Source organism: Xiphophorus maculatus, chromosome 8 (assembly GCF_002775205.1).
Source record: "Xiphophorus maculatus strain JP 163 A chromosome 8, X_maculatus-5.0-male, whole genome shotgun sequence".
Taxonomy (NCBI): domain Eukaryota; kingdom Metazoa; phylum Chordata; class Actinopteri; order Cyprinodontiformes; family Poeciliidae; genus Xiphophorus; species Xiphophorus maculatus.
In genome coordinates this window covers 10,589,177-10,614,039 of record NC_036450.1, presented here as the reverse complement: position 1 = coordinate 10,614,039, position 24,863 = coordinate 10,589,177, and the positions used below count along the sequence as shown (strand labels likewise).

Genomic DNA, 24,863 nt, shown 5'->3' with positions numbered 1-24,863 from the left:
TTCGCTGAAACACGTTGTTTGAGCTTTCAGGGTATCCGTAGTTCTCTAGATACGAGCGCTGAACAAGCGCGTGCTTGTTACGATCGCTGAACACGCACGCGTGTATTTTGCCACCTGGGCGGAGCGGAGCGGCGAAGAGACGCTGGGGGAACCGTATCTGATGTGGAAACACGAACTGTAATAACACCAGCTTGTCAGTAGTTCCTACTTCTGTGGATTGTAGGAAGCAGTTGCGTTTTGCGTCATACTACGCATGAGCTAGGGATTCCCTGACAGAAAATACCCATTTATTCTGTTTACAAGAAGACAACGGACACCGGTACGTCTTAGAACCATTGCACTCTGGAACCCGTTCTCAAACTGTGCCGTTGTCAGAGGCACAGTTTGTACTGTACATGCAAATGTACAGTACAAACACAACAAAACTCTTCCATTTTTACCAGAAATTGTCGTGTAAACAGGGCCTTAAAAAAGCTCAACAAGGTGATAGCGAAAGCTGATCTTGATCTGAGGGGCAATGCCATAGCTCTGCTTTCAAAGACTGTCAGACAATTGATAACTGAAACATTACTTTGCATCAAAAATGAAAACATACCTTACAAAAGAGGAAATCCAGTTGGTGGTTAACATCCGTCCAGCAGCTTCTGCCCCTAAACATGAAATAAAATATAATAAATAACCCTAAACAAACTACAGAGCAATGAGCAGATGGCAGCGACAGCAGTTAGCAGCAGTTAACAGTTTAAACATAGGTGAAATGCACAACATTAATAGTAACAGATAAAAACATATACAAAATATAACAAACTTACACATAAAACACTGTATATGATTAAATTTGTGTAAAATGTGTCAAAATATCATACTTGTAATGAAAACACAGAGCTAATACCACAGATACAGACGCCAACAGAAAAAGCGGATGAGCTGTCAGATACTGGTTGCTATGGTAACCACCTACTGTCAAGCGCAGAATAACAGGACTTTATGCCTCAGTAATGGTGCGTTCACAGCAAACGCGTTACGCGCCTCAAAAACGCGTCTGACGTTTCAAGTTCGACGTGTGCGCACTTTTGGTGCATTCACACCGAACGGGTTTTGAGCGTCAGGCGGGTCTGGTTTACTTTAAAATTCTACGCGGACGCGCTCGATGCTCAAATGCTCCAAACGGTTCAACACCGGAACTGCCCTCCACATGCCTCCGCATAGACTTTGAATGTAAACGCATGTGAGGCTCAATATGCGTCTGATGTGAACGCACCATAAATGTCTGGAGACACAACTTCTTGACTAAACAAAGTCAATTTGAAAAATACACAATTTTTTTAGAAACTTCGCATCTATAATATTGTTAGAAAAAAACATGCTACACCAACACACACATGTGTGCTCCAGACCAGCAAAAACTACCACAAATCCTGTTTTGCTAATGGTCAGCTACTGAAGTGTAATTTTATAATTCCAATGGAATCAACAAGGCTGGATTTATTGGAAATCTGATATTTTAAGTTTCAGAAAAATTTTCCTTTTCTCATTAGGTATCAATAGATGGAAAAATCCTTTGGCTTGATGGGATACTCATAATGAGTGAATGTTTCAAAGTACGACTGCCTAATCCCATCAGATGAATTGAGATTTAATTGTTAAATGGTGTTAAGTATGGGAATTAAAAGATGGAGGTGGGACTTGTGATGACATAATAAATTCTCCACATTGAAGACAAATAAAACAATGGAATTATCTGCATCTACAAGACAAGAAAACAAAGAGCTTTTAAAGTCGTCCCTGCCATTAACTGAGTAGAGACATATGTGGGTGAGGTGACGATGTTAATGAATAAGTTCTGCCTGGCTCGAAAAAAATCAGGCTAATGAGTTGGCGTTGGTACAGATGGCTCAAAATGAGCCTGAAGGCAGTTTGTCTTTCTTAAATGTCTGCAGGGAATGGCTAAAAAAGGACGGCAAAGAGCCTGATGCCTGAACCAACCACTTCAACTCTTTATTTCTGTTTTTCAGCAGGTCAGGTTATTGTATTACACTCAGCTGTTCACAAAATTCCATTATTTTACCTGGCTGTCTGGTTAATTTACAGATACCTGGGAACTTTTACAGAGTCTGAAGCCTGCTGGCTGCTGCCCAGAACTGGATGCATGCCATTCTGAGGCTTTCAATTTCTTCATGATGCATGGAGGGATTATTATAATCTAAGATGATAAATTCACATAAGAATTTAAGAAAGGGAATAATACTGCTCTTTTCCTGGAAAAATAAGAGGATACGCGAAAAGATGAGGATCCAGAGGCTCACGTCATCAGAACTGGATCAGTCCAATGTGCTCACAGATTTGACTCTGTGTAAAATGTTTCACCCATGTGGATAAGGACAAACATCTTGGCAAAGTAAAGCTGGTTTATCTAAGTTTTCCTGGAAGGCAGCAACCAGGGTTTATTACCAGAGGAGCAACCCTGCTTGATTTCTTTTCAGGTTAAAATCTTAAGGAGATGAGTGAGCTCTCACTACGTTTTAAAATTCAGAACTGTTTTTAAAACAGGAGGAAGTTTTAACTTAGACCATTAAAAATTATTTCAGAAACTCTTTCTAGTTTAATTTATGCATCATAAAAAATAAAATGTGGGTCTCATTAAGTCCTCCAATGATTTACAAAACTACACTTTTGTTGTCAGGGATTTTCCCACAGTAAAAAAAAGATGGTGCATCTACAATAAAACCGCCTCACTGAGGTTTTGGAGTGATCAGTTTTATGTGAGTAGCAAATAACCTTCATGTTTGTGTTTTAATCCAGCTGCCTGGCAACACAAAATGATAAATGTTCAAAAAATTTCTAGGCAAAATATTTGTTTTTTGATCAAAATCTCTGAAATGTCACATATCAACTTTATCCTCTATGGCAGGGTGCCCAAAGTCGGTCCTCGAGGGCCGGCATCCTGCATGTTTTAGTTCACTCCCTGGTTTAATGCACCTTCTAATGATGGCTTATTAGAAGGCTTAAGAAGAATACTGACTTGCTGAAAACACCAGGGAGTGAACTAAAACATGCAGGATGCCGGCCCTCAAGGAGCGACTTTGGGCTCTAGGGTTAGGGTTAGGGTAAGGGTGGGATAGGGTTAGGGTTAGGGTGGCTCTAGGCCCTGCTCTATGGATATAAACACTAAGTTAACAGCATCATGTGTGTCAGTGGGTTAAATTGATACAAACTAGTAGAAATGTAAACAGAACGCTCATACCTGCAACTTAGCCACCATTTTATATGCAGAGGCTGTCATATTGAATATGAAGTTCAGGGTGGCACATGTTCCTCTAACTTTCCATGTCAAAATTCAGATAGGTGGGTTTTCTGATTAAGCTTAGTAGAAATGTAATTTCTTTGTGGTTTTTTTTTTTAAAGTCTGACTATCTGATTTTGATTTTAGCTTATTCCTTGCTTTACTATTAAGAACCTTACCATCTACAAACTCATTAATTTAAAATATAGTGGACCCCCAGTATTCCTTAGCGTTAGGGACCACAGCTGCCTAGTCAATATCTATGAATACTTGAAACTCTACAAAAAGTCTCTGTTTTATTAGTTCAAGCAACAAATATGTTTTAACATGCTTTCCCAAGCACTATGGAAATCATAGCACTACTGCAGAAGTTAACATTGACAATCTTCCTTAAATTGTCCAGCTCCATCCTTAGGGGTACAGCCAATCAGTGCAAAGGAAAATGACTCGTGGATTGGCTGCAGCCAATAGTGGGTCAAATAGCATATTTGTTTTCTAACTTCTTAAACTGCATTTTGTGTGGTATATTTTTTTAAAAAGTGAGGAAATTGTCACATTTCCATAAATAATTTTGAGTTACATTCCACAAGAAAATTCATGGGCAGGTGAATCCACAAATACATAACTGCAAATGATAGAGGTCCATTGCATTCCTTCTTTTTTGCATGCAGCGACCTCCAAAATGACTGTCTGCCCCAGTGAAGAATTACACAGAGGCCTTAAAATAAATGTCTTCTATGGAGACTGGTTGACCTGAATATTCATCTTTGTGCCGCAGTTTTCTACCAGTCAACTTTGGAACACTTTTGCACTTCCCTTACCAGCCTTCTCTCTGTGTGCAGTGGCTAGAAAACATGGGTCCTTGTTCAGTCTTGTTGGTCGCAGTTTGCGTTTTCAGTTTTTTAAAAATATTGCTCTGTTTGTAGCTGTGGGCAAGTTTAGAGCAGTGGTTATCTTGTACAAATGTCTCTCATCAAAATCAAACACATACATGAGTTACTTCAATGACACTTTTTGTTGGTGTTCCCATTTGAAGATTGCCTAAGGGAAATTGTCAGTCATACAATATATATACGCCAGAAAAACAATAAATAAAGGAATCCATTGAAAACTTCCCGGACACTTTTAACAACTAAAAAGCACAGTTCATTTATTGATTGATGATATATATGATGCAGAAGTTTAAAACGTTGTATGTAAAGCCAACTATTTCACTCAAACTTAAATGTTTAACTTTTCTTAATGTTTCAATATGGAATTATGTTTCTAACACAACAGATACATTTATGAGAGTGCTTACACCTCATGAAGATAATTATTGTTGAGCGCACTGTATGTCCTTAGTCTTTTTCCAACTTTAAAAAGTTCAAAACAGAATGTACAGGAAGAGGAAATTTAAAGTTTTGTTTCAGTGAGGAAAATCCAATAATTCAGTAGTTGACCATCTGAACAATGATCAGAGCTGATCAAGGAGGAAATTGCTAATAATGAAAAAAACAGACTAAAATGGTACAGTCATGTAACTATGAAGCTTTTAAAATAAAAAAATGAATGGGTTTTTAGATAAGAATTTTAAAATATTCCATCTAATTCAGGCTTACAGTAACTGACAATATTGTGCAAAGTCCAGATTGATGAAACCACTTTATTAGGATCTAATACCCAGTATATTCAAAGCACACACATTTTACAGTATCTACATACAGTATGTCTTTGTCTAACTATTATGAATCAGGTGAACGAAAATTGAGGAAGGACTCAAAAGAGAAAACAGAAAAAGCAGGCCAGGGGAGATAAGACAAATAGCACCACAGACTGACGGAAACATAAAACTATCATATGTAGGAATCAATCACGTGTGCTGGTAAAATTGCCAGCACACGTGACAAAACTCTTGGTATTGATGAAACATTTTTAGACAAACTGATGGGAGAGAGAGGATGCAATTGACAGAAGGAAAATACATCAGCACACCACATAGACAGAAAGTTGAAAGTTTTGACAGGCCATGATTTTTCAGAGGACGTTTTGTACCAACCTTCCGTTAGCATTTTACGAGGGCAGCATTTCACTCTTGTTTTGCTGACCAATCATTTGAAGTGATTTTCTATGCTCATCACCTTTACTCATATTGGAGTATAAAAGGTGACTTAAATGAATAATATCTACCACCTGAAGGCCACAGAGTTATTTTGCTTTGATCAGGGGTAAAAATCAATCATATTTTGTTAGATAGCTGAACCTCAAGGAGACCGGGACCACCATCAATATATAGCAAGCAATCTTAAACTTTTAGAAAATAATGTACACATAAATTGTGAGATTTTAGCATATATATATATATATATATATATATATATATATATTTAAAGATTTTATTGGCTCTAGTGACCTTTATTTGACAGTGAATTGATAGGAAAGAGGGTAATGAGAGAAGGGGGAAGACATGCGGCAAAGGTCGCCAGGCAAGGGAATCGAACCTGCGACAGCCGGGTCGAGGACTAAGGCCTCTATATGTGGGTTGTGCGCCACCACAGCACGCCCCCTGAGATTTTAGCATTTTTATTGGTGTTTAAATCCATAATTCATCAAAACATGTACTCATGCCACAACTAATAAACTGATGAAACAGTTAAGAACTTATGGACCAGTTTATTTATGGGTACCAAATAGAAGGTCAAGATTGGAGCATCTGGGTAGAGAATGGGGAAATTAACTGGTGAATCACCAACAGGAGGTGCTGAAGGCTGAGGTCTTGACCATGCCAAAAAATTAAAATCTATCAGAAACTCTAAAGACACAACAGACTCTAACTTGCCAAAAAAAGACTCAAAATCTATGCACTATCACACGAGTGTGTTATTATGGCCAAATAAATATATAAATTGACAAAAACAGGAAATAAATATGAGTCAAATACTTATTGTAGCTTCAGAATGTTAGATCTGGGCTATTTCATCAAAGCCAAAACTGCATCACCATTCAGTTGTACTTCGAACTCAATAACCACCACCCAATCTGACATCTGTGTTGGCCTTGGTTGTTTTTACCAAAGCTAGCTAGAGACAGTATAGTATGATATGCAACATGTAAATGTTTAATGGAGGTTATAATAAGGTATTAGTAGTGTTCTGTATATGTTTTCTGATGTTTACATTCAGGTCTGTAAGAATAGTGCCATATTTTCATATAATTTCAAAACTCTTCCAAATTTTGCTTCTTCTAATTAGCTTATTAGTTCCATATGACATCTACGCTGAAAGTGCAGACTCATTGACAGCTGAGTTCAAACCTTAGAAAGAACCTAAGAGCTAATCAAGAACGTTTTGGTCAACCAGATCTGAGAGATGACCGATCAGCCTGTGAATCCAGCAGAGTTTTTTTGTTTCTTTGCATTATAGGGTACTCTAGATTATGTTTGTCTATTGTTGTACAAAGCCATTACAAGATTCCCTTTTGTTTTTGCTGTGTTTAATAGATATATATATATATATATATATCTGATTGACTAAGCCTTGAATCTTAAATTCAAATGTACAGAAATCTGTGCCTTCCTAAAAAGACGATGTAGGTCACTTAGTAGCAAGTTGTGCAATAAATCCTTCAAATTAAATTGTTGATAGATTGTGAGACTAACTGATTTATACTGAAAGTATCTTCGTTATATCTTACACTTTTTCTCTAAACTTGAGTAAGAAATTGCAGACACCCTGATGTTATGTGAAACTGCAGTCCAGCAAAACGACAAAGCTTCAGGGAAAAGCAGTGAAGCACCCGCATGTGTGCAATGACATATTACTGACATTGTTCTGTTTGTCTAAACAAATGGCTACACTACAGGCAGTAAATGCCTACTGACGCACTTGTATTTTACTGCATGTTTCTCAAGCCAAAGAATGACCGGATGCCTGTGGATCCCCTCTTATTACCAGTCATATCACAGGTCAACTATGACTGCCGTATGTTTAAGAATCCATATTGTGAGGTAGACACATGTCAAGCTCAAATAATATATAAGATTAGCCATATCATAAAATGACTGAACTGCAGAACTAAAGGAAGTTTCAATGAAAGTTTCAAGGAAATTGCACTGCCAGACGAATTATAATAATTATTATAAACAGTTTACAAACACCCCCAATACTAATAACTGGGCTCTAACGCAGCCATTCACACACTAAGCCACAATCACATAACATAATCCTGCATCCATGACAAATTAAGTCACACAAATTACAACATGTCTTTAGTGAATTCAAACTAGTATTGTAAAAATAATAATAATAATAATAATAATAATAATAATAATAATAATAATAATAATAATAATAATAATAATAATAATAATAATAATAATAATAATAATAATAATACATGTCCAACTTTTTAAAATCTTACCCCACCTGCTAAAGGCTCCTCGCCTTTTAAATCCAGATAAAACAGGAGCAAATAGGTTTTAGTTCCCTCTCATATTCCCACTTAAGTGTAGAAATTACTGGTCCGCCGATTGCCCATGGAGCCTGAACCGCACGAGCTTCAGATGAGTGACACTGAGAGGCAAACAGTGTGACAGAGCGCCTCGTGCCGTGAAGAGAGAGAGGGCACACCTGGACAGGGAGAATGTGGTCGGTGCTCCCATCTAGTGGCCTGAAAATGTAATGAAACAGAAGAATTTATTGATTTAGTTACACTCGCCGATATTCTCAGCTCCACTGAGAATAGTACTCTGTGTAAAAAAATGTATATATTGAAGTAATTCTACTGTTAATAGAGTACAAATTTTGGGTACTCTACACTTTTGATCCTATATTCTTCTAAGCATTGGACATTTTAAAATACTGACGTTTTCACTGGTTTTTAAAAATACATTAAAATCAATGCTCTGTACTACATTTTTCAAATGAAATTGTCATTTATAATGTTTCTTATATTCATATCGTAGAGGTGGGGTTTTCATCGTTACTTTCGACTCTGTAGTCTTTAATGTCATTAATACAAATCCTTTTGACGTTTGACCGACGTTTGTCTGCTCACGTTGTGCGAAACTTTGTTCCCCTGAGAAAATCTGTTCTCCCCAATGTGTCGGGAGTGCGCACTGCAGCCGCTCTATTACGCGGTAAAACTGTGCGCGCTCCCGTCGTCTGCTGACATTCGCAAACATTCAGGGCATTGGTCAGGCGAACATTCATTGCTAGCTGGTTTCTACTAACTTGATACAGAAGTCAGTTCTGTTTAGTTAAAACTTCACATTACTACTAGCAGGCTGAATGCGGTCTAACTGCAATTTCTTTTTTTTTTGAGGAACTTATTCAGTTAGAGATAAAAGCGCATATGTCTCGGTCCTGAATGTCTAAACTACCAGGAAATGCAGGCGTCTCCTTGCTTGGTGACAAGACCTTGGACTTCTACCGGGATCCGGTGTTCTTCTGCCTGCAGAGAATTGAAAAACACAGCAGCAGAGTTTTCCAATGCCGCTTAATGAACAAACCGACCGTCTTTATCTGCTCTGTCGAGGGGGCGCGAGAGCTGCTCTGTGGTATGTTTATAGGTGTTCCTCTGTGAAATAAATAACAGTTTTTAGACATTTTTAGTTGAATAGCGTGTTAGCCTTCTCTAGTTAAAGACCGCAAATTATCCTAGGCTATACAACAAACAAAATATAATAAGTTTATATATATATATATATTGTTTTTTGCACATCCCCAAATGCTGTCCTGATATTCTAAGCTTCGTTGTTAAAGTTGTATGGTTATGTGATGTGTTTTAGAAAAGTCTAACATATTTCTGAAGGACCCAACTGATTTTATGACAAACATATATGGAGACACTGTTGTCACCATGAATGGTAAGCATGCAGATACAGTCCCTCATGTTGATGTCGTCCATGTCTTTGCACATGTACTGAAATGAATCTCTGGTTGTGTTTATGTTTCAGGTGAGGAGGCCTTCCTCCTCCGTCTGTCTCTCAACCACTTGTTTACAGGAACATGTCTGGAATCCTCAACTAACTACATGTCCAGGTAAGAACAGTGTTGGCCTTTAATTTATCTTTTATGCACTCAAAAGTTTCAATTAAGAAAAAATGATTCTTTGTGAAAATTTTAAATGATTTATATTCTTTTTCTTCACAGTGTATGTGATCACTGCTTGAAGAACCTCTCAATCAGGTTATGTAAACCTTGTGTGCTATTGTTGACACTATAAGCTATTTAACACATTGAAGTTGTGCAAATTCCATATTTTGCCAAAATGAATTGCAGTTTCCTTAAGTGGCATCAACACAATAAGCTAAAGAAACAAGCACCAAATTTTTTCCCAATTGTATATTATATGGATGCAGGAATTTTCAGTTTAATTTACAGTTTGACCTAACCAAACGTGTGTGTATGTGTGTGTTTAGTGCGGAGCCACAGTGTGTTTATTCCATCTTTAAACGTCTGGGGGCGGAGTTGGTGTTGGGTCTTTTCCTGAATGTACGAGCCGAGGATCAGCCTGAGGTTTTCCAGGAAATCATCGAGCTCTGCACAGAACACTGGCACGGTAGATCCACACAGAAAAAGCATCAACATTTATTGGCAACAGTGTGTTTATATGGGCAACATGGGCACCTGCCCAGAGTGACATGGGGGGAGTTAGGTTGGATGTGTAAGAAAAAGCACATATTGGCACCTGTGGCAAAGATGTGCAAAATAGCTTAAAATAAATCAAGCTTCTATTGCAATAACATAACTTCAAAAATGTGAAAAATCTAACTTCCATTTGAGTATATATGCAATTTTTCTTTTTCCTTGACATTTATAAATATGAGATGGATAATTATTTCTTAAACAGTCTTCAAGATGGGAAAGACAAAACTGCATTAATTCATGCAGATAAGGCAGATGTGTGTTTCAGGCATTATCTACAAGGGGAAAAAATAAAAAAATTGAATTAATTTGCAATACAAATGCATTCTTTTCCTCTTTTTAGATTAGTTCACTGCTTTATTTTGCCTGGTTTAGACACTGGGTATTTTTGTGCTGGCAGGTTTAAACTCGATTCCAGTAAATGTGAAGGTACCTTGGTGGACATCAGGTTTCGCCAAAGCTCTGGATGCCAGAAGCAAACTGATGGAGATCATCAAAGACAAATTAAAGAATGAAACACAGGGGTGAGGCTGCTCAGGTTACTTTGATGTGTAAAAAAGGCCTCTTCTGCTTCTTTTCATTCTTTCTCTAGCTTTCTTCTGTAATTTCTTTTCCATTTAGAGATATTCAGCAAAAACTACCTTTCCAAAGTTTTGAGCATGTTTGTTTGATTAACTGGCAACTGGTTTATGCACCCAAAATCTCAAATTGTAAGAATTAGAGCCTTACTGAGCCTCTGTTGTCTCCCACCAAAAATAAAACAAATGATTTTTTATAACTATCAACATCACCACTTCTTTAACTTTACTGTGGTTTCAATGTAAATCCAGTTTTGTCGGCGCTTTGGGTTCCGTGCCATTTCCCAACTCTGGTTCTGCTGCTCAACATCTCCTACTGTTCATCTCAGCACTCATTCCCAAAGCTCTGGCATCGCTGCTCACCTCCTTCACTCTGGCTCTTGGAGGACCTGAACAGGTATGCAAAGACGGGCACTTGATACAAAAGAGGAATGCAAGTATCCTGTTAGCCAGAAAGACGAAAAAAAAGCAGAGATTTCTGTAAATATGTCTGTTGTTAAACCTTCCAGATGTTAGCAGCATAAAACGTGATCTGAAAGTAATAACAGTTATGCTTCACAACTCTTTGTATCAGAGGGAAAGTCGTCATGAAGCCATCCGTAATCCTGATCACCTTCACAGAGTTCTCCTGGAGGTGCAGAGACTGTGGCCGCCCTTCATTGGTGGACGCAGAATAACTGAAAAGGTAAGCTGGATAAGTTCACGTGGTAAGCTTTGAATATAAAAATTTGAGCTTTTGTGCTGCTCTTTCTTCCACCAGATGGCACCAGGTGACAAGAGAGAAAACGACTAATTTCCTTTCTAATGAGGCCTACATGCTGCTTACAGTTGAGCAGAATGCTCTGCTTTAAAATATCGGGGCTAGGACTGCTAGATGCAGCGACTTGGTGTTTGAGGAGTTCTGAGAGTTGTTTGGCATTGGGAATCTGGGTCAGCAAAGTGGGACATTGTTGAATTTTCCACTTAAAGTGTAGAGAAATGGCAAAAAATTAGAAATTATGGAAAGATTTGTGCTTTTGAGATGTCACATAGGACTTCAATAAGATTATAAACACCGGTTTCTTATTTTAGAAAACACAATAAATGTACCTATTTAATCTGACTCGTCACTTTTTAGCTCAGTTTAAAGTACATTAATGTGCACAGCGCCAGGACTCTCCACCCAGCCTCTTCCCGCTACAGCTCTCTGTGATCGTTATGACCTCATCAAACAGTGTTACGCAACAGTCCGATGGGAGGCATTGATCTGTCTCTGTGATTGATTGGCCAACCCGGAAGGAAGCAAGCGGGGAGGTCAGGGTCTCCAGTGGGGCAGATGTGTGCCAGCGACTCTGTGAAGTGGAAAGTTTTGATTCTTTTAGGTTGTGCAGCAGAACATTCTGATCCTGGTGGTTTATGATGCGTGGAAGTCTTAGATAATATTAGAAGGAAATGACATATTTAGGGAGATATAGTTGCTGTTATCAGGGGAGAGTCTGGTATATCTGGTTCAATTTTAAAATTCTGTTTTTGATACAAAGGGGATCTTAGAGCTCTTTATAATACATGGGTGTTTAAAATAGTTAGAAGTGGTTGCACTTAATGTTAATGAATAGCATCACCTGACTGCTACTTTCCCACATGGGAGTAAAAAAGTCGAGCTTTCTGTTTTTTACTCACAGCCTTCCATCCTGCCCAAGTTTTTATTTAATAAATGAGTAAAGGATAAAATCGGTGTCACCACACACGGGTCAGAATTTGTTTTTGTCATAAGTCTTCTTAGTTTAGCAAAACCATAAAAATAGACTTAGTCTTTCCTCAACTGTTTTCCATTTGACAAGATTAAAAAATAATAATAAAAATTCTATATTCTATATGTATAAAATAAAAATACATGTACAACCTTAAACATAGATAATAAGGGGTTTGTTCTAAAATTATGTGGCAGGATGTTTATGGTTGTGGAAAAGTGTGCTGGAACTCATTGATATTCACAGTCAGGTGGAAAAAAACTGGGGACTCCATCAGGTGGAACTAAAATATGCAACATTTTATGTTAAGCTACCTAATTGGGTTAGTCAAGGAGGGCAAAGGTATCTTCCATCAACGACTAGATGTGCTTCTATACAGCTGTATTAAGATGGTTGGGAAACTCCATTTATGATAGACTTTACATTTATACTTTGAAAATGAGTTACTACTGAGCAAATTTGAGTCCAGAAGTAAAAGTTGTCAAACCTAAGATGTAAGAAGAAAGAAAAACATAAACCTCTTTTAAAATTTAGAATTGTTCCTTTTAACAATGAATCTTTATAGAGACACAAGGACAGATTTCCATCCAATATTTTAAAAACTTGCATGTTTCCAGGAATCCACCCTCGCAGACTTCTGTGTTCCTAAAGATTATGATGTAATGTATCTCAGCTACTTCATCCACCGTGACCCAGAGGTGTTCCAGCAGCCCGATAGCTTCCTGCCAGAAAGATGGAGTGGGAGGTATGGTCTTTAGTTCTCCTAGTTGACTTTCACAATAGTAGATTTAGACCACTTTGCATATCCAACAACAGGGAGACTTTCTGTTGCTTTGTTTATATATCAGAGCTGAATACCTCTGATCTGAAGCAGTTTGAGGACACTTAAAATTTAAAACCAGATTTGACCAATGCATTGCACACACGGTGTTAAGATATGTATTTTAAAGGCACGTTTTTTTTATTGTGAGCTTTGAAATCTTAGAGTTTTACATTAAACCTCTAAGATTTATTTTAGAGCACAGACTTATTTTCAGCATGCAATAATAAAATTATTATGCATGTAGCATAATCATTTTGGCCTTTAATGATTTATTAAAGGGAATAAATTAGTTGTGAATGTTTTCTTAAGTAAAACTGTTTAAAAATAAACATACATGCTCAAATTTACATTTACATTTCGTGTTGCCATTAACACTCTTCTCACATAATTATGAGTCCTTCTTTGGCATTTAATTATTACATTACATTTAAATTAGTTGGTTTACAGACTTGGATTTTAAATATATTCCATGATTTTCAGTAGAGGTGAGGATTGAGCTTTGGGAAAGTCATTTCAGAATGTTAAGGTTAGCTTGATTTGTCCTCTCTAAACACAGTTTTCCTGTTCATTCAGGATCGTTGGCCTGAATGCAATGATTCTGAAGCGCTATGATATCACACTTTCAATTGTTGATTTGTGAAGAATGAGAAGCTAGTCCTTGCTCTTCGATATTTCATCAACTTTGTACAATGAACCAGTTGAAGCAGGATCGTGTTTGACAGGTGACACAGTGTTCTTAGGTTTAAAGGCCTCACTTTGAGTACTTTTAAAATTACTTCTTGTCATTTTAGCTCAATATTCTGTCTCATGTGATCACAACAAACTTCTAAGCCCTTTGGCTCGTCCATGTGAACAGTTGCTACCTGTAGGCAAGCTTGTAGGTGCAAACTTATGAATGGGGAGGTCTTTCTCGGTTGGTGTAGGTTTCATAATATAGACTTGCACTGAAGACTTGATGTTATACTTGGCCCAAAGTATTTCCAGAATTGTCATGCCAGTATATGAGTATTTACTTTGAATTTCTGTGATTTTACCAGAATAGGTGAAGTTTATACACTCACCTGTGTTCAAGAACCATACAGAGCATTATCTATTGCACAAGTTTGATTCCTCTGCTAATCTGCTGTGGCTTAATGTCGTAACACACACTATACTGACCATTAGAGCAGAAAGAGACACGAAGCTTTCAGTTATTGTAACATATTAAGGATGTTGAGGAAATGTGTCATAAAGAGCCTTTTTTCATTAAAATGGCAAGAGAATAAAAGGTTGCATTTTTGTCTAGGTATTTTTTCAGCACATAGTCTTTTTTTTTTTTTCACGCTCTGGAAAACATTTACAAAGGAAAGGAAATTAAAGAATTATTTCTTTCAGCAGCAAGGTTTTTTATTGTTGTTGTGGTAGTCAAGGGCGTCACTTTTGGTTGGAAAAACTGAATGAGCTGAGAAATTGCATTTCAGTACTTGAAAGACTAACAGAAGGTCAGATGATTTGAGGAGAAGATTATGATGTGAAAAAGCGAACATTTGTCAGAAACACCCAAAACATTACTGTGGAGGTCTTCTTTAAATTTTGTTGTAGGTGAATACTTTAACTCTGGGAATTACATATTTATAACACCACAACTATAATTACATTTATTTGTATTGACTGTATTTATGCTCTACATACATTATCTTTAAAGTATTGAGAAGAACTGAGAAGTGTAAAAATTCGAGCCTAAAAAATTTTTGTAACTTCTCTGGACAAATAAAACCTCATCTGGGGCCATTCACCTATTTCCTCTCCCAGTCGACCCTTTTCTGTTTTCATTCACCTCCTCAATTCACATGTTTATTCCCATCCATGCTTATTAATGCCCTGGTAATGTATGCATCTGTTGCCATGGAAACTATTCACCTATCTTTGTCTTTAAGCGTTCTCTGCATGCCTAAATATATACTGCCAGGTAGCCAAAAGAGAAGAATATCAATATTCTGTTCTAAAACTATCTGATTAGAAGCTTATTAGTTGCAGCACTGATTCTAGCAAAGCCATTTTCACCTTCGCTTGTTGACTTGGAGCTTTTCACAGCAGAGCTGCAAACACACAGTCTCCCCCCTCAGCAGTTCAACACTGGAACATTAGCTGTCATTCACAACACTGACATGGTTTGCATTGATGGCGTAATAATGACTCTTACTGATACTTTGTTCAAAGGCAATGAAACACTTCATACATATTATCATCGTTTTGTCTTTCAAATAATGTAAATTAGTTGACACCTTTTGGGAAGGATGAATTAGTAAATGCTGATTGTGGGAGAAGTTACTAGAGGTACTAATGGAACCAACGTGTGCCCATCTGAAAATGGCTGCTGAAATTGATTCTCATAAAACCTGAAAACTTGTTTCCAAACTATTATTTTTGCTCAGCCTCTGTGAATTGCAGCCTCTTTCCTGTGTTATTTTCCATTTTTTAGACCATTTCCTGTAAAGCCAGGAGGTTTTTATGTGTGAGCATTCTGCCACTCAGAGAAACCCATCGGGTACCAACAACAATACCACATTCAGTCAACAATTTCTTCCCCATTTTGATGCTCGTTCTGATGCTGGAATGGGATTGGACAATTTGCTATTTGTGTTGACAATCATCTGAACAGATGTTCCTAATGAAGTGACCGGAGAGGGTTCACTTGTAACAGCAGGATCTTTGTGGGAAAAGATTTAGGTTTTCAGACAAAACTTTTATGCTTTATTACACTTTGTCAGTTTCAGCAGAAAGCATTGGACAGGCAGAAATAGGTAGGTCCAAACAAATAAACAAGTAGTTCAAAGATATTTTACACCTGCTTGATCAATGTAGTTCTTGATAACATGCTTAACTAGTTGTATTGAATTCAGTTTTAAATGAATGAATAATTCAACTTAATTTGAATTCATTTCTAGAATGTATTTTGACAATTGAACTAAGAAAAGAAACATCTATATGAGCAGACAGGTAGCTGCTGCCTTAGTAACTGTCCCCCTGCCCCCACACCTATTTTTACCAACAGGGATTCCCTTAGTGCATCGTGCAGATTGGGGCAGGGTTAAAGAATGAGTCAGAGGAGATTTTCCTTGCAGCAGTGACGTAAAAGGTTTAAAAAAATAAAGCTATAAAAAAACAGATAACAAAAAAATGGGGTATGAATCTATGTGGTGAGTCATCCAGACTGATTAAATACCTGGGGTTTGACAAAAGATGGAGTATTATACTGCCTTTATCGTCCATAAATGTCATTAAAACTAATTTGTAAATTAGTTTCTTTTTTGTCTAAAAATGCATTCAATAGTGGAATGACTCCCAGCTTCAGGCGAGCAAGGCCTTAAGACATTAGTCAGTAAGTTTGGCACATGCAATAAATGCAAAGAAATCTTTTTTCATCAAACATTGTTGGTACAGTGTTGCCTTTTTGCAGGTGTATTTATGCAATAGAATATTTACATAATGTATATGTGAGTTTCTGTAAACCATAGATTGATGAATTGTTGCTCAAAAAAGCCTTTCCTGCTAACACATGTACCTTAATCACACTTTGCAATAAAAAAAACAACATAATACTAGAGTGTATAAAGGCAGTGCAGCAAGATGGAGGAAAACATTGGCAACCTGCAGCTAGCTAGGCTGCTATTGCTAGCTTGTACACGAATAGGAACAACAGTTGAATTTTGTCATTTTTTTAATCTATAATTATGCAACAACCTACCGCATTTTTCTTAACTTTTTCATTACCAAAATGTTGTGTCCTGTACTAATGACATAATTTAAAAACTGTTATTATTGAAACTCAACCATATCAGTTATATATGCAATATCTAAAATGTTGGTAAATATCACAATGAATGTGTTACATAAACACATATTTTACATAAACACATACTTTACAAAACAGTTTTACATTTTTTTCCAATTTGCCTTAATTGTGACCATTGTTTCCAGATATTGAAGCTTCCATACAGACACTGGAAAAACATCTCAGCCACATGATTTTATTAAAAAAACTTGCATCTTGCTTTTTCCTGCCTTCATTGATATTTTCTACGGAGCCCCTAAGGGGACATGGAGAGAAAAAAAAGGAAAGAAATCCCGACTTATTATCTCGAGATCCCGACTTATTATCTCGAGATCCCGACTTATTATCTCGAGATCCCGACTTATTATCCCGACTTATTATCTCGAGATCCCGACATCAGTACATAACGACCTAATCACAGTGATGGAGGACACCCACCCATGTGGGTGTCCTCCATCACTGTGGGGGTAGATATATAGATTTTTATTTCGAGCTTGGGCTTGAGTATAAACACATTAAATCAGCGCTTGACAGCAGACATGGATTTAGTATTAGTGAGAGACATCTGAAGAGAGTTTTCAGAGCGCGGGGACTCATTCGGCGCAAGTCCTTTTCCGACTTGGCAGTTTTGGTAGAATTCATTAATAACCAGCTACAGTCCTCTGGACAGCTTCACGGTTACCGATGGATGTACGCTAAATTGCATGTGCATGATATCCTCCTCTGGGACATCTCTGGACCGCAGAAAATGATATAAGTCGTCCTCCATAATCAATGTAGACACACTCCCCCACGTTTACCGCATAAAAACATGCCTTTCCCCCCAAAAAAAGTAACTCGCGATTTTTCAGAAATGTCGCGGGATCTCGAGATAATAAGTCGGGATCTTGAGATAATAAGTCGGGATAATAAGTCGGGATCTCGAGATAATAAGTCGGGATCTCGAGATAATAAGTCGGGATCTCGAGATAATAAGTCGGGATCTCGGGATCTCGAGATAATAAGTCGGGATCTCGAGATAATAAGTCGGGATTTCTTTCCTTTTTTTTTCTCTCCATGTCCCCTTAGGGGCTCCGTAATTTTCCCCCTCTTACATTATGGTATTTATAACTTAAGGTGTTTGTCTTTTGCAGAAACTAGTAGGGCTAAAAAAATGGAGGTTAACAATTAAACATTAATTTCCTCTTTGCTACTGAGTTTCTGCAACAACATTCATAAAGATTGTTGACTGTGTCTGCTTGTGCCTTTTGCTGTTTTGTTTCTCCAAGGTTTCCTTCATCATCCAGTCTGTTTCCCCTTTCTTCTATCTGCCTCTCACCCTGCTTCTCCATCTGTCAGCTTATCCGGAAACTGCTTTACTGTCTGCCGTGATAGTTTCCTGCCTTATTTTCAAGCCACCTGGCTCTTTAATTTAATGACTGCAGTCCTTTTATATAACAAGCCCACCTACAATCATCACAGTTTCATCTGTTCTTGTTTTCTTGTGTATTTCTGTTGGACATAGTCCCACTGTATATTGCCATGGTGCACATTTATGCACTCATGTGTCTTTGCTCTTTCGAAAGGAAGTGAACAGGCAAGCTAACATCCCATTAGCCAAACGCCCACACATGCTCCGACCCCAAATAATCAGAAATGTTACCAAGTCAGATAGGAATCTCAGCAACTGCAGCAGATATTAGAGTGGGTTTTAGAGGAATTTGAGATCAGGATCATTTCTTCTTGTCTAAGAAAACATTTGTTAGTATTTATTGCTTGTCTGGCTTTTGCATTAAACTCAACCCGTGAATTATTTCAGAAGATGTTTTTCTTAAGGGTTGTAATGTAAATCTTTTTATTGTAGATGTAGCCTTTTAAAATATAGAAGTGCTAAGGGAAATGTTACTATTTTGCACTGAACATGTAAATGCCAATGCAATGTGCAAATAAATAAAAATTTGTTTGGTGGTCTAAAATGTTTAGGAGTGACAAAACATTGCAAGCAAAACAGATCCATCAGGGAGCAAGCATTATCATTTGTAGAAATAATTTAAGAAAAGAATCGTTCTCCTGTTGTAAAATTTACCCCTTTTTCTTGGAACGACATAAAATTCAATAACTGGTGTTTTAGTTGCTCTCTCAACTCTGTGCAAAGATCCAGTAACTTGATTCAAACTGTGAGCTGCAGCAGCCAGCACACTCTGTTTTCATGTGAACATGATTTAAAGGTTATTAGGGAAAACCCAGATTTGTTCCATCAACAAAAAAATTGGTATAATAAATAATTTTAAAATCAGACGTGGATACGTCATCCACACAACAAACACTACGGGTTGAGCGGACATAAAATCAAAGTCAGTTGACTGTCAACAAGTATTAAGTTGAGTTTATTAATGGACTCCTAAGTGAATTACGGTATTTAAAAAAGCCATTATTGGGAACCAATATTTGAAATGTGATCACAGCTTCCTTAATCTAAATGCATTTTTCATGAACTGCTTTCTCTTCTAACAATTTATATCTAATATATCTATTACCAATATGACATAATGTTCGTACATTTGGTGTCTGGGTCATGGAGTCTTAGACTGCTCGCTCATTGTACTTTTACCCAGTAAAATGAATTATAATGTCCACCGTATTATACTCAAGATTGGACTCATTTTCCTTCCATTCATCATATTTGACATGTTCTTTTGCTATAGCGCTTCTTCTCTCTCAGCATTACAGGACTCCGCAGTGCGGCAATTGTTTTAATGTTCTAGTATGTTCCCTAATAGTACATTAAATTGTTAGAAAGATACCAGCGAGAACACCAATAATCTCTCCGCTCACACACACACCAACCATCTGGCAAACTGCTTCCAGATTCTGCACATCTCTAATGCTTCCTGTTTGCCTTTAATCAGAGCTCAGGTTTCAGGAAGACAGGATACATTAGACACAGGAGATGGCCTGAATGGGCAGGTTATTGACTAGAGGATGGAAACTACCACCACTTATTTCTCTTTTGGACATTTTCAGGTATGACAGAGGGAGACAGACAAACAACTTCAGACAATTAATGTCTATTTTCAGATTTTTTTTTTTTCTTTTGGCACCTTCTGTAACTGACATTATCACATAGCAGTTTACTACAGGCTTTTATTAGTTAGAGAGAAACTTCCCTGAATATTTGTGAAAACTGAAATAGAAAATTCTAGAATACTCAACATTTTCTTTGACATTTCTTGTATGCTCTGGTTTTCTTTAGGAATGCAGGCCAGGAGCATTTGCTGTGTTCTTTTGGCAATGGGCCCAGAAGCTGCATTGGTTCGACCCTTACTGAGATCTTTATTAAGGTGAGCTCAAAACCTTCAGCCACACCCTTAGGCTGAATATGACTGCTTTTCATTAAAGGTGCTATTAACGTTGTCTTGTGTAGTTCCTGATGAGTGATAAACCTATTTGTGAAAAAGTACAAACAACAAAAAAAGAAAATAGGTAGAACAAAGAAGCGAGAAGTTACAAAACTGAAAAATACAGTATATAATTAATTCATTTAGAATTTTTTATGATTTTTTTTTGTTAAAACAGGTAGCTGTCTGCTCATATAAAGGTGTTTACTAATGTGTCTTATTAATTTGTATATGTGCAGATATTGCTTTTCCTATTCTAACTATCTCACCAACATAGATCATGAGGTACCATGTCATAAAGGTGGTTTATTGTGTGTTTTTGATTTCATTGCTTTAGGACACACAAAAAGGGTTTTTAGATACACAAACCAACAAAAATAATTACTCAAGCTTGAGTTTGAATTGCATTGAATATCCTGTGTATATTTAGGTTTTACCCCATTTAATTGAAGAAATTACATTTAAGTTTTTGTGCAGCTAATAATGTATTGATACTTTTGTAATTATCTCATTAGATATTTTGTACTCTGAAAAAATGCATATAGTAAGATGCTGTGGCTGTTGTCAGGACGATTCTGTGCAACATTAAAATCAGGAGACTCTAATTGAGAGGTGAACCACCACCAGGTATCCTGTAAACAGATAAATGGTCATGGGAATACCTGGTTGTTTGTTCGATTTACCTAAAGAAGAACGCAGAGCCGTAACCACAGCAGCCCAGCCGCTCACCATAGCCACAAAGCTCACATGTACTGTACATGCACGCAGTCAGGCTGGGGAGCGTTCAAGAACAAGAATTGTATGCAACGTTTATTTTCTTAGATGAGTCATCTCTTCTGCTGTTTTACTGTTTTAATCCATTGTTTATTCACACGACCAACCAATTTTGCAATGAGTGAGTGAAATGAAACAAATAATCTCTCAAAAAATCTTCCAAACCACTGAAAGGAATGATGATTACCAGAGGAAAAACCCTTTGCACCAGTCCTCTGCTGTCCATTCTTGGACATTTTACAGAATTTCCTCCCGTCTTTGATGTTCTTGTAATTGAGTGGTTTTTTACTTGCTCATCCACAAAACCATTGTTAGAAAGTCTTTGCCTCTCTGTGCATGCACATGCTCTCACACTTGCTGCCAGGGTTGATGAAGCTCTGCATCGTTGGCTTAATAATTCTGTGGTATATCTCTAGGCGTAAACTCATTCTGGAACTTGCTAACTATTTTGTCTCTCTGCCTCTGTATCTTTAACCTCTTTTCAAGTTGAAAAAACACTGTTCAGCTGGAATATTTTTCTGCACATGAGGCCATTTTGATTCAAAGTAATGACACGTTTCTTTTGGAGTAACCTCAACAAACACACAAAGACAATAACTTCTAGCTCACCAGTCCTTCTTTATAGCAATCTGTATAGGAATAACAAGAAAATTTAATTCATACAGCTTGACTTGTGCTTATGACTAAACTAAAATGTTTTCCAGGTGCTGAAATGCACATCTAATGTATATAATTTTTAATTAACACAATTAAAGCGTGTTATTTAACGTGCGTAGGTAGATTATATTTACCTTGACATCACTGATATGTCCTACATTAAAAAATGCAACACGCTGGTGGGTGGTATCTCAAGCTGTCTGAAATGCAGCTCCAAGAAGTGACTCAACACACCTACACCCTGCACACACATATATATCACATATGAGCCAATCAAGCCGGATATAGGGATGTCAAGATAGAGATTTTTCCCCCCCAACATCAGTTTTAGTCTTTGAGTCGAGATAAAACTTCTGCTACAAAACTCATGCTTCAATGTTTTCTTTGACAACTTGTCAGTACATCAACACAGCAGCAGTAAACACAACCCTCTCCTCTATTCGCTGGCTTAAGATGATGATGTCATTACCAGAGATCTTTTCTCACTAAACAGAAATCAAAGAAATGTTATCCAATTGTCCTTTCTTTTCTAATTTGGTGATTTATTTTTCCTTATAAGAAAAAGCATTGATCTGAAACATAAATTAGAAGAAAATGTGTAGGTTAAAGTAACGTCTATTTCACCTACCATTTGTCCATTTATTTATTGAAACTGGTCCCCGGTTGACAGAAAAATCTTAACACTTTTATAAGTTTATAATTTGTACATTCTTGTACCTTTGGATCAAATAATGAAGAACAAAAATCCAACAAAAACATTGTTATTGAAATGTATATTGTTCCTTTTATAGGATTTACTTAATTTACAAATTAATTATTGAATTAATTTGTACATTAATTACACAAATTAACTTCTGGAAATATTTTTAGTTGGAGAAGAATAATTTGCTTTATGATCATTTTTGTCCCCATTAAGAAAATTGAGTCTGAACTCATAAGTTTTGACAAACAAGCTTATAATCCCAAAAGGGGACTAAATGAAGTTGTTTTAATAATCACCATTGCTACATTTATTGACACTCTGCTGGAAATAATATGAAAAATGTTCCTCTAGCAGGGGTTAGAGAGACCTTTGACCTTTTCTGTTTAAACAGTCTTTGGAGCTCTCTCCTGGGTCTCTTCATGTGTTCTGACTTCACAGGCTTTCTATACGATTTAGATCTGGTTACTTTTCCATGTTGACTTTTTTCATATAAATTGCTCTCATATTCATGGTGCCATGCACAGGCCCACAGCATCACCGATCCTCCACCATACCTGAAAGAGGACATGTATAGCTTTTTCGCATCGTTCGTTTTTTGTTTTATGCCAAACCTTCCTGCAATGTTTGTGATCAGACCAAATAGTTTCTAGTAAAGATCTGTAACAAGCAAGACAAGTTCACAGCGAGGTAAATAAATATTCCACCCCCAGTAAATGTTAAAATTATGATTCTGCAGTAAAAGAATAACTAATTTTAAGACTATTTACAGCTCTGTTACAGTGGAGTCAATAATTGTGGAGGTTCTCAACACCCAGAAACTTATTCCGCTTAGTTCAAGAGAAAACCAACAATTTTGCTTTATTACAAATGCAGATCCGACTGGTAATCCATTGCATTCGACTGGTTTTTAACAGGATGACCATTTTCTGCTCACACACTGAGGAGGATATAATCAGAGTAACAAGGAGTCTGTGGGGATCTAGGTCAGAGATGTGACTCATCGCTCTTTTTCCCTCATCCTTCCCCCCTGCACTCCTCCTGCCCCACCTCCCCCCTCCCTGCCCTCAGCATCTTTCCTCAGTTCCCTCATCGCTTTCCTCCCCATTCATTCATCCTGCTCCTCCCCCAACATCAGGAAAATCCTCATTCATAAAGTGAAGGGTAGGGGAGACGCGATTGGTCGGCTCAGCAGCCGCAGGATAAGCCAATGAGAAATGCTGGGAATGACATCAGGATCTTAAGAGGAGGCTTGAAAACTAAAGTAGATGTGAAAATATGGGTCTGAATTCAAATATGAGACTTGTTGCTACCTTCTCAGTCCAAAACAGTTGACGTTGTGTTAAAGCATGGCTGCTAAAAGGGGCTGCTTTTCTATTTCAGACTTGGAATCAAAATATTGTGGGGGCTGTTGTTTTGCGCGTCGAAAATCTAAAAAGCTTTGGCTCGGTTAAACACTTTGTTTTCGCTCTGCAGTAAACACACTGAAAATAGAAAACACTCTCTGCTTTTATATTTCAGGAAGCTTGCAGATACCTGCTAAAGAACTACGACTGGTGTTTGGATCCTCCGTCGCAGGACCTTCAGTACAAATGGCTGCCTGTGTCCCGCCCCGCCAACCTTCCCAGTCTGTCCTTCACCCGATTGGATCAAACCGTATTAGAATGAGATTACACTGGGGACACGCAGCCTCCGGCTGTGTTTTATTGAACAAACATGTGTGCCTTGCATGCTGGGGGAATGTCTGGAGATGTGAAGGAGGGATGCCGGCAAACTGCGAGGCTTTCCCCCTCCTGTGCATAACCCTGTAATCGTGCCAGGGAAAGCCGAGGGGGGCGCTGGTTGTGCTCTATCTGTTCCTCTGCCAGATATTCTGCAGCGTTCCTTGATTGCTCTGCAAGTGAAGGCAGGACAGATGAGTCATTCTTCTATTGTGGAACCTGAAACAGACTCAGAAATGTTATATTTTTTTAAACTACGAATTCATTCACATGCAAGTCTTGTTTTTAAAAACTGCAATCTGTCTCTATTGCAGTTCAGTTCGGGATGAGCCTTGATGTTCCTGAGTGGAGGTGTGTGTGTCTGAAGCAGAAACTCTATAGCATTAGTATTCATGTCACTTCATTCCAGAGGATCGCACGTCATGTGCTCACAAGGGAACATGGGTAAACCCTCAGATTCCATCACTGCCTGCAAACCTGAACCCACTTCTTACTCCCCTCCACCCCACCTAGCAACAACCACTGCTTAGCAACAGTTTGTCATACAGATCCTGTCTTGCCTCCTTTTAGTATGCATGTCTCACACCAATACACACACGCACACTATTCTTGCTTATATTTTTAATTGTATACATCTTGCCTGAAAAAATAAAAAAAATACTGTTTAGACATTTGTTTTCTTTTTTTTTGCACTCAATTGTTTCAGATCAAACTAAATTTAATAGCAGAAAACCTGGGTGAATAGAAAATTGAGCTCTTTAATGATTATTTTATTTGTCA

General features: G+C 37.5%; 2 protein-coding genes across 2 annotated transcripts in view; one reads left to right on the top strand and one right to left on the bottom strand.

Moving 5' to 3' along the window:
* Nucleotides 1-8,092, bottom strand: part of LOC102224837 (5-hydroxytryptamine receptor 4-like) — a 39,292-nt gene extending 31,200 nt beyond the window's left edge. Inside the window, exons 1-2 of the mRNA XM_014470586.2 lie at nt 7,687-8,092; nt 596-650 (exon numbers count right to left, since the gene is read on the bottom strand). The gene's annotated coding sequence lies outside the window, so the exon portion shown is untranslated. The remainder of the gene's footprint in view (nt 1-595; nt 651-7,686) is intronic.
* A 191-nt stretch (nt 8,093-8,283) lies between these two features.
* Nucleotides 8,284-24,750, top strand: LOC106699760 (protopanaxadiol 6-hydroxylase-like). Its single transcript, XM_014470577.2, has 11 exons — nt 8,284-8,819; nt 9,051-9,128; nt 9,219-9,303; nt 9,415-9,450; nt 9,684-9,823; nt 10,310-10,433; nt 10,740-10,884; nt 11,062-11,172; nt 12,835-12,962; nt 20,087-20,174; nt 23,884-24,750. The coding sequence occupies exons 1-11, from the start codon at nt 8,630-8,632 to the stop codon at nt 24,028-24,030; spliced, it is 1,272 nt and encodes a 423-aa protein (XP_014326063.1). The 5' UTR covers nt 8,284-8,629; the 3' UTR covers nt 24,031-24,750.
* Nucleotides 24,751-24,863: the final 113 nt, after the last annotated feature.